We start from the raw sequence: 17,060 nt of genomic DNA, 5'->3' as shown, positions 1-17,060 counted from the left end.
TCTTTGTTTTTCAGTATTTGAGATGCTGATGTTTGTTTTCCGCCAAGATAGTCCAAAAGAAACATGATACAGGTTGTCGGTTGTCATGGTTATCAGCTCTGGCATGATAATTCACAAACAAATGCCTGTTGAGCTGTACAGTATATAATATGATGTGTATATGATTGTAACATGATAGAAGAAATAGTGTTGACTGAAAGTTGGCTGTAGAGACTTTGTGCCTGTTGCTGACAGATGCATTTTGGGAAGCAATGGACAGCTAGGGGCATTTCTAGGACTTGAGGAGATTCAGGGCTTAGCTGGACCCATTTAACTAAACTGAATGGAATGCAAAACGTGGTTTGGCTTGACCAGATTGTTAATAGGCAGTGCATGTTTATTGTAGTGGTCCAGTTTGTAGATGTTAGCCAAAACTGGCCTGGCAACAAGGTTTTTCCTCCGGATTTGTGTGGTGAACTATGATGTTGGGGGTCTTGACGTCCTGCATTCTGGTGAAGTCTTATGCCCCTAGTTCTACCTTTTTCTGAATCAACATATGCTGGAAATATCTTTATGTAAAGCAAAACATAGATTACAATCCAAATATAAAAATTATAATGTATTGCTTTACTATTTATTCTCCTTTACTCTAATTATATCTGAGTCAGCACACATGTAGCCTAGCATAATTTATTCTCCCTCTTTTGCATCTTTTGTCGGGGATGCACTTAAACGTGCGTATGACTATTATTGAACTCAATAATAAAATAATTCATTTTATTGAATTAATAAACCCCTGGACTGTAATATTTCAGATGTTTGCGCAAGATTTCTGCTCATGTTCAAAATTTTGTAAAAATTCACAATATAACTCATCTGTGTTCTCTGAGATTTGGAGGTGATATTTTTAGAAACATTAATTTATAATAGGCTAGATGTGGTAGATGTCAGACCTTCTGACTCAGAGCCCTGTTTGCGTCTCTGGTCTCTGAAAGAGACACAGTTTAGGGAAATGTCTGTACGCTGCTATACGTCGGAGGTGGAAAGCCAAAACTACCACAGAAATACACAGAGCACAAACGCAGCATGCCCACGGCAGAGCGTGTCTATTACCTGAAGCACAATGAAATAAGGGATCTTATGATTTCAGGGCTACACTCAAAACATTCGGGGCTGAAGCCCAGGCAAAAATCGTCTGACTCCATGTCTGTGAACAGCTCTTAAATATGTTGGTTTCGGGGTGATGGGTTTTTATGTGGCAGGCCACAGCTGGAAGTAACTTCAATCTTTTTCTATATTTTTGACAGTTACACGCTGTGATTAGAAAACATTTAGAGAATCTGGTTAGAATGAAAAATGCCTTCTGTCAAACACCATTATAGCATCATAAATAACGGGGGATATGTTGGTTTCCTAGTGAACCAACAATAATAACAGCTCAGCGGATGTCAGGGATTCCTAAAGCGGCTATGATCCATATTTTAATATCAACAAATCTACACAGAAAGGTCTTTCAGCTATAGGTAAGAAACAAATCCTCAACCCAGGGAGTCTTTTAAAAACCAACACGTACTTATTTTACAAAAAAAACTCCCCCTATGTCTCTATTTTGGTATTATTACTTTATCTTAATCAGTTCATGGCTGGAGTCATGTTGCAAGCCCTTAAAACCCTCAAGTTTAAAATGATATTAGTGATAAGCTTTTGGAAATAAAAAACGGTCTATAATTACGGTGCAGAGAGCATCAAGTAATATGTGTATTTAAAGGCAGTATCGAGAGTGGTGGGATCAGCAAAAACTGAGGAAATAAAATCATCTCACATATTTGTTAAATATAAACGGTCTCATCTTGCCCACTTAAGAACCCAGTCCTCCTTAACGTGAGACTTCACACCATCCTTGACCCCTTTTGGCCCTGCTCATTTTTCGCCTGTCTCCCCCTTTTTTAGTTCCCACCTCTTGGCTCACCATCTTGCTTAACTTTTTTTTCTTTTTTCTTCTCTTCAGAAGTAAGTTGAGATTAAAGTAGGACAAAGAAGTGGTGGGTCAAAAAAGTGCTGAGAGTAGGGATTTGCATTAAGTGAAAAAGAAGAAGGAATGGAGACTGCATGAGCCATTTAACAGATACCTAGAAGACAGGGAGACAGACGGCTGAAGAGGGAAATGATCTAGGCCAGGGAGGACTGTCGATGAAGCGTGGACGGAAATAAGAGAAGAGATGGATCTGCTCAGACGCCGTGTTCATCAGCTGGGCATTACCTTCAGTATTAGCACCAAGGGGTGAAAGGGCACAGTTGTCGGGGTTCTGACTTAGCGGCTGCTCACAGGTTTTCTCATAGAGCAGGACAGACAGACAGGCTGGTGATAGAGGAAGACTTTAGAGAGAGGACCTCATAAAGGGGGCTGAAGGAGAAACACTCCTTATGGATAATTACAGGGAAAAAAATACATTTCTGAAATACATCTTATCAACCTCGAGTCAAGATCAAGTGGAGATAGATAAGAGTAAGGAGCTGATGAAACTTACAACCAAACTGTTAGCCCTTTTCTGATCTAGATCATAACTTTCTATCATTTCCTTTCCTACTGGTCCATCACTTTGGTCCAGCTTACTTAATTATTATTAAAGATTGGCTGGATCGTGATGATGTTTTCAACACATTCCTTTTCCCCAGAGGATGAATCCTACTGACGTTGTTGATCCCACAACCTTTCCTCTAGCACCACCAGCAGGTTAACATTTTTGATTCTGAGTGAAATAGCGTGCAAACATTTGAATGGATTAGCATGCAATTCGGTACAGATATCCATTGTTACTATATTAACATACCCGACATATCCTGATATTGCGGTTTGTATGATATCTTATGAAAAATTATGCACAATTTTCCATGCATTGCTGTATCCTACGAATGTCTAGCAACATAAGGGATCAGGGTGGCCCCTAACAGTTACTGTTTAGGTTTAGGAAAAGATTGTGCTTTGGGTTCAAGAATTAAGTTTGTTGACTCACGTTAGTTAAGTAGGCTACGTGAGGTATGTAACAAATGTAAGTTAAAATAAGTAAATGTTGAGTTTTCCTTGCTAAGCTAATATATATATATATATATATATATATATATATATATATATATATATATATATATATTTCCTCACCACTGTCGCACTGTTGCTTGCTCTGGAGGAAACTACTAGAACTGTTGGGTCATTGTAAATTCTGGAGTGTGGTCTAGACCTACTCTATCTGTAACATGTCTCGAGATAACTCTTGTTATGAATTGATACTATAATTAAAATGTAATTGAAATTTAATATATACATATATATATATATATATATATATCTGTTTAAAATCAGCACGTTGGCATTGCCAAAGTGAACATTCACATTTAGTAAAAGTACAAGCATAAAACAAAAACACACTGTCCAAAGTTCAAAAACCAAAGGCAGCCAAAGCATGTCGTTAACATGTTAACTAATGAGCACGACACAAACGTTGTCGTACACAGCAGAAAACGAGTTCAGGGCCAGACGGACTCACCATTGTAAGACTTTTGTACCTCTCATCCCTCGGCCATCCTTTTATAAATACAAGTGTTTTGTGTGCATTTTACCTCACATCTTGTCCTTGTTATTTCTGAATATTTAATTTCATTTTTTTTCACACACTTGGAACTGCCAACATAAAATGGGCCTTGAACGACTTTAAATATTTCCTCTGCGTGGTATTTTTGATGTTGCTTATTAATTAGCATTTTATTTTCTCTTGTCATTTGCATAAAATCTTTCACCTGGGACATACAGAACCTCACGCTGTAAACTATATAACCAGAAGAAATAGACAAGACTGTGCAGTGGAAATCTTATTAATTAAATATGAAAGGATGATCCCGATGACATCTATAAAATCCATGTGATATCATCTGCAGAGGAGGTAGCCGCAACGTTGACGTTCTAAAAAGTATTCTGTGGAAACTCAATTTACTGCACACAAAATGTTGCTGGAAGTACGGCACAGTGACTTCAGAGAATCTCACCTTATTTATCTTATCCCTTTACAGTGAGACAATGCCCCGAGGCATGGTAAATGGTTTGTGATGTTTTCTCATCATATGTTTAATTAATTTTAAGTTGTAAAGAAAAAGGTTGTCAGTTGGAATATGAATTAATCTTTTTTCACCATCTTTCAGACATTATCTAATCTCCCATTGACGCTTTAAGGTGTTTTTCCGGTTTATTGCGTGAATAGAATAGTTGTTTCATTCATGTATTGAATTTTGAAATATTGGTTAGTAGAGCTTGCACTGGTTTTCGAGACGGCTGAATTTTGCCATCAGACACAGTAGCATCACACACCACATACACCATTCATAAAGTCAAAGACAGTCGAATAAGAGTTTCTGAGCGTTAATAACTTTCTCTCAAATCTTGACACTGACATTTGAGATGTTATATCGACGTGCAGCTGCTCCACTGACAATGAATGAGGCCCTGACTGGGTATTCATGACGATTGGGACTTTTACATGGAAAAAAGCTTAATAGAACCAGTTTGTGACAGTAGATAATTAGACAGATGGATGTTTTTTTTCAGTTGTCTTAGGGTGAGGGTGTTTTCAGTAGAGAGGTGGGATGGATGCTTCAGCAGGAACCTAAGAAAGTTTTTACTGCCCGGTGCGTCACCAATCCCCTCTTGGATTGAAGTGCTGACAGAGGCATTAACAGATTGCGCCCTGAAAAACAAACCTTATCCAAAATAGAAGTGTTGCCCCCCCCCCCACCCCCACCTCCAGTATGCCAGACATTGTGCCAGCCTGGAACCCATGCAGAGTGCCAAGGCCGGTCCTTGATATCTTAGACCCACTGATAAGTAGGCTCATGGGGACACTTGCTCTGCAGTTGTGGCTTGTGGTCTGTGGTTCGGAGAGATGATAGCTAAAGAAATATGTCCTCCGTCATTTCTGGGGCTCTGCCCTTTGATGCACGTTTTACTTTCCTCTACAGAACGTCCCAAAACAGGGAGGGATAAAGGCACTAAAACCTTCTTTATTTATCTAATAATTATTGAATTAGATGGTTAAGATGTGAATGCTGCCAAAGTTGAATTATTACTCAGCAGCTGCAGTTTGTCTGGCAGACAGAAAGTCACGCCTAATCTGCCATCTCATTAGACACCCTTGAGCTTCTAAAGTAACCTAGATCTGGGATCCTGGAACTTTGATGTACTTATCCTATCAAAAGCATTTTTGTCTTGAGGCCGCATTTTTTAAGCCCAATTATTCCTCATGATCTCTGAAAAATGTACTTATATTTATCTCAGCCTCACTGTTTCTGTAAACCTTGCCTCATTTGAATCATGCACTATTCCCCTGCTGGAATCCAGTATTCTCTCTTTTGCCAGAGGCAAACCCTACAGAAATCAGCAAGAGATGCATAAAGCAAGGTTGCCTTAATGTAGTTTCCCTGTGCGGGTACTTGTCAATGTGTGTTTATGTTACTGAAATGAACCTGTTCATTGTAACGTGTATATTTTGTGCAGTTTTGCATTTTGAACAGTTTTGTATACTGATAAAGGTGCCGGATTTCTATTTGTAGATATGAAGTGTCAATATGTTGTATGCCCTCTCAGATTATACACTATATATATATATATTAATATATTATTATTTTTTGTCTCCTGAGGATTCAGATCACAAGATGCGTCTCTTCAAACAGTTTACCAAGTCTCCGCTCTGGAAGCCATGACTATCCAAACACTGTGCTGCTGGTGCTGTGTGATATGAAATAATGAGGATGTACAAATAATTTTACATAATTGTTGTTTAATTGCAGCAGCCAAGGGCGATAAGGCTGCAGCAGCCCCTGCTGGTAAGTACCTTCATGACATCTAATCTGAGGCCACAAACCGTGCTCCAGAAATCCATTTTAATCCTGAGTTACGCATAGAGTAATCAGCTATTATACAATTGAACTACAATTAGCCCTGAAAAACGAATACTTTAATAAAAGCTTCTTATAGAGAGTGTTTAATGTTCTAATAAATGGTTCTTCTTTTTCTCTTTTTCAGACAAAACGGGTAAGGATACCACTGCATTCAGTGTCTGTGTGTCTGTGGGTCTGAGACTGTCTATAGATCATCATCATCATCATCATCATCATCATCATTTTCATCATCACTGTCATCATCCTCATCCAAAAAATAATGCGTTTTTCCCCTCATTCAGAAAAGCCAGTGGAAGAGGAGGGTAAGATTTGATGAAAAACACAGAAGCAGTAAACTTTTGTGGTGATGGGACTGAGTGTGGACATATGAATCATGCTAGACACACACACACACAAACACACACAAACACACACACACACACATACACACACACACACACACACACACTCCTCCTTGCACCAGAGATGATAATTAAATTAGGTGGTATAGGAGCAAAATAGAAGGTGTTTAATTTATGTGTAAGCATCACACTGCATGCTAGTACAGCATGTATGCACTGTATGATATATGAGGTACTGCATGTATGTGTATTTGACTTTCCTGTTTTGTTCCAGTTGGGTATACTTGAATCTTCACAGACCCACAGATAATGCAAATTTTTCACATTTGTCCTTTAGCTATCATTGTAAAATTGTCTTGTTAGCAGTGTTAGCTTTCTTCATTTAAACCATGGGTGCTGACTACAGATCATGGCTTTTGGCCAATTCTTAGTTACAACCAGGTGCAATTTATAAAAGTTGCTCATCACACTGAGACAACGAGTTATGCACTGGAGGGAAAAACTCTGTTTGTACAGCTATTTATTTATAAAGCATATTTTAACCACATTTCCCGCTTTAGTGAAAAACTGTCTATTTAAAATCTTGTCTTGAAAAACGACTCTTTTAATCATGACATTAAAATCTGACTTACGTTTTTTTTATGAAACATCAGTACTAATTGAATTGGACTAAGAGATTTGTCTCATTTCCCTGAAATGAATTAATCTGACATGCCAGATGCTCTGCTAACAGTGAACCTTCTGAGAAGCCGTCATCTGAAAGTGTTTGGGAAAGGGCAGGCACTTTCAAAAAATACCTGCCAGGTGAATGGATAAACCATCCGTCTATTACATCCGCCAGTGTTGTTTTTAATGATCAGGTGTGGTAAACAGCGCCCGTAACAGCCAGTAGTTCCTCCCTCGATGCTGATTGGTGTGGTACACGAACACATTAGGTTTGAGCTTGGCAAGATCAATCCATCCATTCATCCATCCATCCATCCATCCTTCCATCCATCCATCTTCATCCGCTTATCCGGTATCGGGTTGCGGGGGCAGCAGCTCCAGTAGGGGAACCCAAACTTCCCTTTCCCAAGCCAGATCCACCAGCTCTGACTGGGGATCCCAAGGTGTTCCCAGGCCAGGTTGGAGATATAATCTCTCCACCTAGTCCTGGGTCTTCCACGAGGCATCCTTACCAGATGCCCATACAACCTCAACTGGCTCCATTCAACTTGAAGGAGCAGTGACTCTAATGCAAGCTCCTTTTGGATGACTGAGCTTCTCACCTTCTCGCCAGCCACCCACCTGAGAAAACCCATTTTGGCCTCTTGTACCCTGCATCTCATTTTTTCGGCCATGACCCAGCCGTCATGACCATAGGTGAGGGTAGGAGAGCTTTGCCTTCTGGCTCAGCTCCCTTTTCGTCACAACGGGGCGATAAATTAAATGCAATACTACACCTGATGCTCAAATTCTCCGACCAATCTCCTGCTCCATTGTCCCCTCACTTGCGAACAAGACCTCAGAGTATTTAAAGGCCTTCACTTCAGATGGACAAAATGGATTTCAGTATAATACGTGATCCTATGATTCTCGCGTGATCCTGTGTTGCAAGAATTTAGCTGCCGTGCAAGGTAAGTAATTATTACCAAATTGTATAATTCTTTCCAGGTTTCCAGATTCTTTCAACTCTTAGGAAATCACAGTATTGAGAATTTACAGAATGTGTAGAATGAACCAATCAATTAAAAATGGATTATTTTGAAGCATTCTGATTCTGACGATGTGGGACCATAACAGCTCTAATGATACGGAGGACTGATGCTGCCAAAATGTATTAAAACATATCCATACAGAAAGAAATAAGGGGAAAATGCAAAGGGAAAATAATACATTAGTAAATGCATTAAATGTTAATTTTATGTACAGTAAATACAATTTAAAAAATAAATGTAAAATAAACAATCTACATTTTCAAACATAAAGCTTTAGTTTGAGTAACTTTTTGAGTTGATTCTTAGCAAAAACCTTTTTGTTCTTTTACAAATATGTGCTCATTCATGTGTAATTACTACCACCAACCAATCAAAGTATTCTCGTAAGCGTAGACTCTGACATTAAGAATCATTCAGAAAAAATTCGAGCAACTCGCTCGTAAGTATTCTCCATCTTTAAAATACGTAAGCCAAAGAGGGACATACGTCAGCGTGTCATGCGTTCACATACTAAGAGCTCATTTATGTTTCATTGACATTGATCATACTGCTCAGAGAAATATATTAAAAACACAAACCTCAGTTGCGTCTCTCTAACGCTGTAAAGATATAACATTAAAACACTATTAATCTGGTACAATATACAGAATAACAATAGCACTGAAACTGTAATAACATTAGCTTGCATATGTTTGGGAACCTGATAGCGAATGTTAGCAATGAAATGGTACCAAAATAATGCAAAACTATAGATACACGGGAAGGAACTCTCACAGATTCTAATTTTACATTTGGCCACCGCAGGAGTTGAAGCGCCCATATTATGCTCATTTTCAGGTTCATAATTGTATTTTGAGGTTGTACCAGAATAGGTTTACATGGTTTCATTTTCAAAAAACACCATATTTTTTGTTGTACCACACATTGCTGCAAATCCTGTTTTCACCCTGTGTGTTTAGTCTCTGTTTTAGCTCCAGAGTGAGACATCTCACTTCTAAACTATCTTTGTTGGGAGTTGCATATGCTCAGTAGCTAGGTAAGATCACATCAGCTAGATAACTCTTTCTCCAACTTTGGTCAGCCCTAGGCAGGATTAGCTGGGAGACTTCTTCTAAACAAGGGACACATGTGGAATACCTGCAGAACAGGGACATGGAAGTAGTTCTTTTGAAGATTATGGTGAACTAGTGTATGTTGTCGCAGTGGCAGTTTTGCCATTGAGAATGAGTTAGTATGCTAGCGCTAGCATGTACTATGGTTAGCCACCTGATCTTGGCTAGTGATGTAAAAAGCCGTGCAGATTTTGAACATCTCACCCCGAGACTGAAGAGAGCTGGCATTCAGAAACCTGAATCTCACTCAAAACAGCATGGATGTTTTTTTCCCCCCAAGTTTGCATGCATGTGGAAGCACCAGAGACACAAACTAACTTTGTTTTGTACAATGTGGGCACTTTAAAACATGCTCGGAATAGGAGGGGGTAGATCGCAATATTCAGTTAGTTGTCACATACAATTTCACCGTTAGATGGGAGAAATTCTTACACAATGTAGCTTTATTATCAGTTTATGTCCCATTTTATCAAAAAGTTAATGACTATATCATATATTATACTATATTATTATACTATATATTTTAATATTATTTTTGGTCAAAAGATGGCATGTGATGGCGTCATGACCAATTAATTATTTATGACATTATGACCACTTTATTATTATTATCATTTTTTTGGCAGCTTCTCTGCTCCACACAATGATCCCACAGTCAACACAGTGCCAGACATTTAGGAGAACTGACATGGAAGTACTGGCTGGTTTTTGGGACATTCACCAGAAATTGGTTGTGCGGCCACTTCACAATCGGTGTGTCACTGAGTGTCAATATTTTCATAACCTGCAGTAAGTTGCACGGTGATATTCTTCTGTATGTGTGAGAAAACAATCTGAGATAGGTTCAGAATGGCCGATTGCTCCTTGCATTTCTCTTCTCTGGGCTCCTAAACATCCTGTTCCCTCCATAGTTGAGAGTGAATGTTCAGTTAAATGTGTGAATTAATTGTGTGTGGGGGTAGTAGCCCACAGTGAGTAGCTACGTGATATGTGATGTGTATATATATATAACAACACTGCATGCTTGTATAGGATATAGAGTATGTTTATGGAGATTTCCTCCCCCAGTAGCACACATTCAGTAATAAGTAATGAGTCCCATGAGAGAGAGTAAAACGTACTTTGTTGTACATTTAGAGCCTATTTGTGTACAGTTTCAGTTCACCTTGTTGGATTAAATGTCACTTCATATTATGGAGCAATAGCAATATGGTACGTGCAAGAAAGATGAACACACGCTTCTGTGTGTGTGTATTTTAGTGTATGAGCAGGCGCTTCCATTCAAGATGAGTTATTGCATGAACTTTAAGTGGCTCGCTGAGAGTGTGCAGGTGCAGTGACGAGGTAGAGCATTGAGTTATGATAATACTGCTACTCCATTTTGCACAGTTCCTGTCTTTGAAGGAAGAGGAACACTGCCCAATAGTAATATCCCCAAAAAACAACCAGAATCAATAAATAACATTTGACTTGAAAGAATATGGTTGACATAACTTGCTTTTAACACCCTGGCCTGGTTTAATCTGCTGTACTGTGTTCACAGCCCATGTTATATTCCAATGAAGTCCTAAACAGCTAACATGTCCCCTTAATCCTCCACTGTGTTGTGTCCACTGCGTTGCAACAACCTGCTGCCACCCCCCCCCCCAATCAAATCTACAACATGTTCTGCCGTCTAGTTGCTGGCAGCCCTGGACGCGTTACATACAAATCAAAGACATTAGCTCATAGTGACACACACACAGGGTTGGCGGTTCGATTGCCAGCTCCTCCTGTCCACATGTTAAAGTCTCATTGGGCAAGACACTGAACCCTGTTGGTCAGCCAGCCCCTTTCCTGATGGCTTGTTGCCATTGGTGGGTGAGTGTTAATGGGCGAGTGTAAAGCAAATTATTCTTTGGATAAAAGCGCTATAAAAATGCAGCCATTTACCATTTATATACCGGAGCAAGACGTTTATGATACAGTGTAAGTGCTGGCTTAAACGATAAGAGCTACTTGACCACCAATCACCGGGCTACACGGCAGAGCATTTTGTTAGCGAGTTTCTATATTAGCTGTGTAAGTGTAAATTAGCTGCAGTTAGCAGAGCTACATTTTGGGCTATATGAAATGGACCAGAAGAATCTTACATGACATTTGAGTCCATAAAATCTCACACTTTCTTCTTCTTCAGTGAAGTTGTAGAAGGGAGGATAGTGTGAACAGAATGCTGTAATATTAAAGCCAGAAGATTAACTAAACTGTGGCAACACAATGTGACCCTACCCAATTACCTGAATATAATCTGGATCTAGCCTGACTCGGGGTCCCAGAACAAGTATCAAACACCAGGATCAAACTGCACTTGGTGCAGCAGTCTAGAGAAAACACAAGACAGGAACTGTCTTTGTCTCGAGGGAAAGTGGTGTGCAGCAGTTGCAGTACAAAGTAGGAAATACAAAATGTCAATAGGTACAAGGTACAAGTATAAAAATATCAATAAACAGTGGACAAAAGCCAAAATATAAACAAGGTCAGGGATAATAAATTGCTCATATCTTAACAGAACAGTAAATCTGCATTAAAAAAAAAAACATAATTCACATTTGAACATACGTGTAACAGGAAAACCACTTCATTAGATTGGAGTGATTTCAGGAGGTCATTATGTTGTTTGGCCGGATTTGCGCTGTCTTGTCTGGATAATTGTGTGTATGTGTGTGTGTGTGAGTGTGTATGCACACTCTTCTGCTAAATGAAACACATTGATTTATCTCTAAAATAACCAATATAATTTACAGAACTATTGCTAAGCATTTTCCTGTCATAGTTGTGTGTGTTTATGTTCAGTCTGAATATGTATGAAATACTTACATTAATTATATCTACATTTCCATTCATTTGGTCCTCTAATCTGCTTAACCTATGCTTATTCTTCATTAACAGATGTCCAGCCTGCTGTAGGTAAGCGCTTTGCTTTGTCTTAATTGTCTGTGTGTAAGTGTGTGTGTGTATGTATGTATGTATATGTGTGTGTATGTCTACAGAGTTCCAGTTGAAGATATTATAACAGTCTCAGTGAATAGGCATATACTGTATTGTCTTTAACCCGATCTTTTATGAACAGCTTTGAACACACACGTGCACACACATGCGCACACACGTGCACACACACATGTGCAATCGCACACACACACACACGCACGCGCACACACACACAAACACACTAACACACACATGCACAAACACAGGCGTACACACACACACACACACACACACACACACACACACACACACACACACACACACAGTCTGAGGTGATCAGCGTCACTGTAGGAAGTGTTTTAACCCTTCATTTTCCACACTACTAATTTCCATGTACCAACTGTTTCTTTTCATTCAGCAAACAATGAGCCTAGGGATGGTAAGGAACACAACACCCTGTTTCCTAGCTTGCTTGTGCTTCCCGTTTCTTTGCTTGTTTTGTGTCAACCACTTTGTAACTTGTATATCTGTTACTGAGTGTGACAGACTGGCGTGTTGCTCCCAGAAGCCTGGGACTGCTCTGGTGACGGCCATCATTGGTGGTTAAGATCAAAGGCTTACTCACAGCAGATGGTTTCATGATTGCTTATGAATGTGATAATTCTTTTTTTGCAGAGATTTAGCCTTCAAGATTTCTGGACATTGAGTATAATAATGATCACAGTAATAACTTTATTTATGTAGCAAACAAAAGTGACAAAGTGCCTCACAGCAAATAGATAAAGGGACGTAGAAGAAAAGAAGGAAAACAATGCAAAGACACAACTTGAAAGCAGCTCGAGCCATCAGACAAACTGTCAGATGAAGCAATTAAATAAAATACAAATATAACAGACAACAGAGAAGTTTATGACAGAGATATAACCAAAGTGATTAAAGTGGTTAGATTGCTTCCACCAAAGCATCCGAGAGAACGTTTGAGAGTGTTTTCAACGTGAAATGAACTGATAAGGTCTGGTTTATAAAAAGTGATATATCCTGCCTATACTTGTGTTGGGTATATATCAAATGTGTGTGATATGTGGATATACTACAATGTGTGTGATATGTGTATATACTACAATGTACTACTACTGACTGATATAACAGTGCAAGACTGCTGGTAACCACACTGGTAAAATGATGTATGTCCAACATGAGACTGAAGGAGTTTGAGACACTTATCTGGTGGTGCTCTGACCATAAATGGAGAACATACTGAATAAGTAATGACTGTGAAATTAAACTATACGTTCTATGAATAGAGTATATTTTATGGACGGAATGGATAGATATGTTACTATTTTAGTACAGTACTTCCCAGTCAGGGATAGAATATTTAATAATCTCTGACTTTACGGGTCCATAAATTCCTAATCATTTCCTAATAATTCTCTAGGAAGGTTCTAAGAAAGAACTATGTAATTTGGCATTAATTATAATTAAATAATCATTTCTATTTGAATGTTTTTAGTCTGTGGGTAGCAGGTAAAGCTGAACAATGTGCAGTTTGTCGATAGGCCAAGTAACAAAGCAAGTACAACAGGGGTCATAACGCATATGTATGTAAAAACATTACAAATTAATTCAAACAGACAAAAAAGTGAATAAACAAGCAATTGTCCTGGTTAAAGAAACAACTACTTGGTTAAGATTAACATCTAGACCCATCTATCCACTTGAACTCCTCTCAATGTGAAATTTGCCACTGTGGTAATTTAACCTGACTTCCACTTTTTGCCAAATGGATTAAAGAGTCACTAAAGGGCTTTGTCACCTTAACAGAAACATAATTAGTTTTTCTTGGAAGGACAGTCCTGAACTAAACTAGTCCCAAACTCTGTCTCTATTTTTCCTAAAATAAGTTCCAAATAACATTTACTATTTCCAGAAACGTTTCTAGAAAGGATAAGGAAGTTATGAGGACATTCTGGGCCTGTAAAATGAAGTTTTACTGAATACTTTAAAGTGCTCATATTATGCTCATTTTCAGATCACAATTGTATTTAGAGATTAAACAGAATAGGTTTACATGGTTTAATTTTCAAAAACACCATATTTTTGTTGTACTACACATTGCTGCAGCTCCTCTTTTCACCCTGTGTGTTGAGCTCTCTGTTTGAGCTACAGAGTGAGACATCTCACTTCTATCCCATCTTTGTTGGAAGTCGTGTTCGTGTGTTACAAGGTAACTCAAAATGAACATAAACATCCAAAAGTGTCCCCCGGGTGCGATTCCAGGATCGGCTTTACCCATTTAGCATTCTAACTGAAACCTTTTAAATCATCCTGAACATCTGAACTTGGATCTGTCCTCGGGGGCACTTTTGATTAAAAGATCAAATTAACTGAGCCCATAAAAGCAGAGAGAGAGAGAGAGAGAGAGAGAGAGAGAGAGAGAGAGAGAGAGAGAAGGCAAAAGAGAGATGCAGACGGTGTGCCTCTCTGAATTTATGGAGGCGCATGACCTTTTTTGACACGTAACCCTGGCTCCATTCTCTCAGCAACTGCTCTCGTCCAATAGATGTCCACCCAGGGCCCTACTCACTCTACGTGATTGGTGGTCCGATGTTATCTTTACCTGCTGCTGTTCCCTCTTTTCCTGTAACACTTAAGGCTCATTTATGCTCCCTTACAAAAAAACGTACATCTATTTCAAACGATGTAACCGACACTACCCACATACTTCCACATCCACTAGAGGATGTGGAAGTTACCCTTGTTACTGTCCAGCTCACGTTTAAGTCCCATCCAATCTCCTCCCACCTGTTCTGTAGTAATGTTTTGTCAATGTGTCCAGGTGAAGCAAGGATAGATGTTATAAAATTCTGATCAATTTGTCCAGCGTCTCCTCAAAACGTTTTTAATTCCCCACCAATTCCCAGTGGTAGTGCTCCGTTTTGTCGGTAAGCTTTCAGAAAACATGCACAAATACTGACAAAATGAGCACAGAGTATGGACAGAAGTCTCCGTCCGTATCTAAAGTTGAGCATAAATAGCCTTTACGGTACGTTTGACCCTTTTTCCACTTGGTTTTAAAATGCGTCTAGGCTGAATGGATCACAAGTGGACAGTGCTAATTACAAGAGTAAATGACCAAAAGGCCACATTGCTATTCGATCCCTCAAACCACTTGTTGAGATGGTCTAGGACGCATTTGACCACGTATCTTTTGTAGGGTTTACCCTGTATGTCCTGATCCCTGTCAAGGATGTCGCAGGAAAATACCTCATTAATGCCGGACGGGTGGTTGTTTTGGGGACAGTGTATGACGCTACAGCTTACCCATTTTACGACGAGTTGGGTGGTCTTGGCTGTCTACTTGTGTTCGGATCACTTAAACTCATTTTAAAACCAAGTGTGATCAATGCTTCAATCAGGAAGTGAGAGAAACAAGAGTTTATGCATTTTACGTATAGTTAACAACCCTCCTGACTTTAGCACAGTCAAAGGGATTTTTTAACTAGATTGCCAAAGAAATAACTCATTAACAGTCATGTGTTTTTGTAAAAAAAAAACAAAAAAAACCCAGCATTTGTTAATTAGACTCCGAGAAGGAAGGATGTGTTTTTTTTTGGGAATGTGAAAGCACGTTGATTGAACGTGTGAGTGTTCCTCACCTGAAGTCAAGATTATCACTGGGCCTATTAACGCTTGTGTTAAACAGCACAGAGACTGTACAGACTGACGTGTCCCCCGTTCTCTCTTTCTTCCCCCTCCATCTGATGCAGAGTTGCCTCCTGATGGTAAGAGAAATGAACGCATTAGCGTATCTGTAAAGCAAATCAACTGACAAGCAAACACCTTACAGGGGTTTCATCAATTTACCTGCAAAAGACACAAGTGAACGGATAAAAGAGCAGCTCGTTGTATATTTTTTATCACCAAGATAAGAGTGTACAGCCTCCGCTTGTGCTCAGTCACGGTGGCAGCAGATTGCAGAGTCAATCCTAATGTAACGTCTTCAGAGGTGATCTGAGGAGTTTCTTTATTCCCTGGGGGCCATTCTGTTCCAGGGGACTCCTTGTTAGCCTTCCATTTATCAGAGTGTCCCAAATGGTGTGTGCAGTGTAACAGCAAAAACATTACATGCTATATATTTTTTTCTCATGGAAAGACTGTTGCTCCGTTTCAGTGCCAGAGAACTGTATAAAAGCTTCTGAGCTCAGCGGGTGGAATTTATTGGTTTAGGACGTCTCATTAACAAATTGATGATAATTAAGAAGACTGCTGAATAGGTGGTTTGCTTGGTCGACTTGTCTCCTGTTGTCATCTATTTGTTGTGTCTTTATGTGATTCATTGGCCGGCACCCATCATGATTTCCAGCTTTAATTTGTCTTCTGTGATTCATCTATTCACCACCCTTCACAGAAGATGTAGCAGGGGAGGATCTTCAGATGTCCGAGCTAAGCGGCATGTTTGTGCTGAAGCCGGAGAGCGCCACAGCAACAAAAGGTCTGGAGTTGCCCACTTAGTGCCGAATTCCCTCTGGAATACAGACAGCTAATCTATTTCAATTAATTACTGTGTCTAATTCTTGTTCGTGGCAGGCAAGGACATCACGTTTGTGGCTAAAGTTGACTCCTCAAACCTGCTGAGGAAGCCGAACATGAAATGGCTGAAGGGGAAGTGGCTGGACCTAGGCAGCAAAGCTGGAAAGCACCTGAAGTTCAAAGAGGTCTATGACAGGAACACCAAGGTGTGTGCGTGTTCACACTGTATGTGTTCGTATAACCTTTTTACATTCAACGTTACAGAGATTAGAAGCTGTGCTAACACTGTGGCTCAACAGCTATGGGATGGAGTGTCATGAAGTTTACTGCAAAGCTTACTGACTTTGGTGATCCTCTGACTTTTCATCTAGTTCCATCTTGAGATCAACATTTTAAATTGGCAAATACTTTAGTTTATGAGCAAATACCTGCATACTGATGACATTATCATCAGCCTTGGCTGTGGTTTGTGATTGTCACTACCTAGT

General features: G+C 39.4%; 1 protein-coding gene across 8 annotated transcripts in view; it reads left to right on the top strand.

The window, feature by feature from the left end:
• mybpc2a (myosin binding protein Ca) overlaps window positions 1-17,060 on the top strand; it is a 62,625-nt gene that overhangs the window by 9,823 nt on the left and 35,742 nt on the right. The window contains exons 2-9 of one of the 8 annotated variants that reach the window (XM_034893391.1): window positions 5,812-5,847; window positions 6,047-6,055; window positions 6,204-6,224; window positions 12,001-12,018; window positions 12,458-12,478; window positions 15,810-15,824; window positions 16,451-16,534; window positions 16,630-16,778. In XM_034893391.1, the coding sequence (XP_034749282.1) occupies window positions 5,812-5,847; window positions 6,047-6,055; window positions 6,204-6,224; window positions 12,001-12,018; window positions 12,458-12,478; window positions 15,810-15,824; window positions 16,451-16,534; window positions 16,630-16,778 (353 nt within the window). The remainder of the gene's footprint in view (window positions 1-5,811; window positions 5,848-6,046; window positions 6,056-6,203; window positions 6,225-12,000; window positions 12,019-12,457; window positions 12,479-15,809; window positions 15,825-16,450; window positions 16,535-16,629; window positions 16,779-17,060) is intronic. The other 7 variants (XM_034893392.1, XM_034893393.1, XM_034893394.1 and 4 more) reach the window with 7 other exon arrangements.

Source organism: Etheostoma cragini, chromosome 15 (genome assembly GCF_013103735.1).
Source record: "Etheostoma cragini isolate CJK2018 chromosome 15, CSU_Ecrag_1.0, whole genome shotgun sequence".
NCBI lineage: Eukaryota > Metazoa > Chordata > Actinopteri > Perciformes > Percidae > Etheostoma > Etheostoma cragini.
Note: the sequence above shows the minus strand (reverse complement) of the source record. Positions and strands in the feature narration are given on the sequence as shown.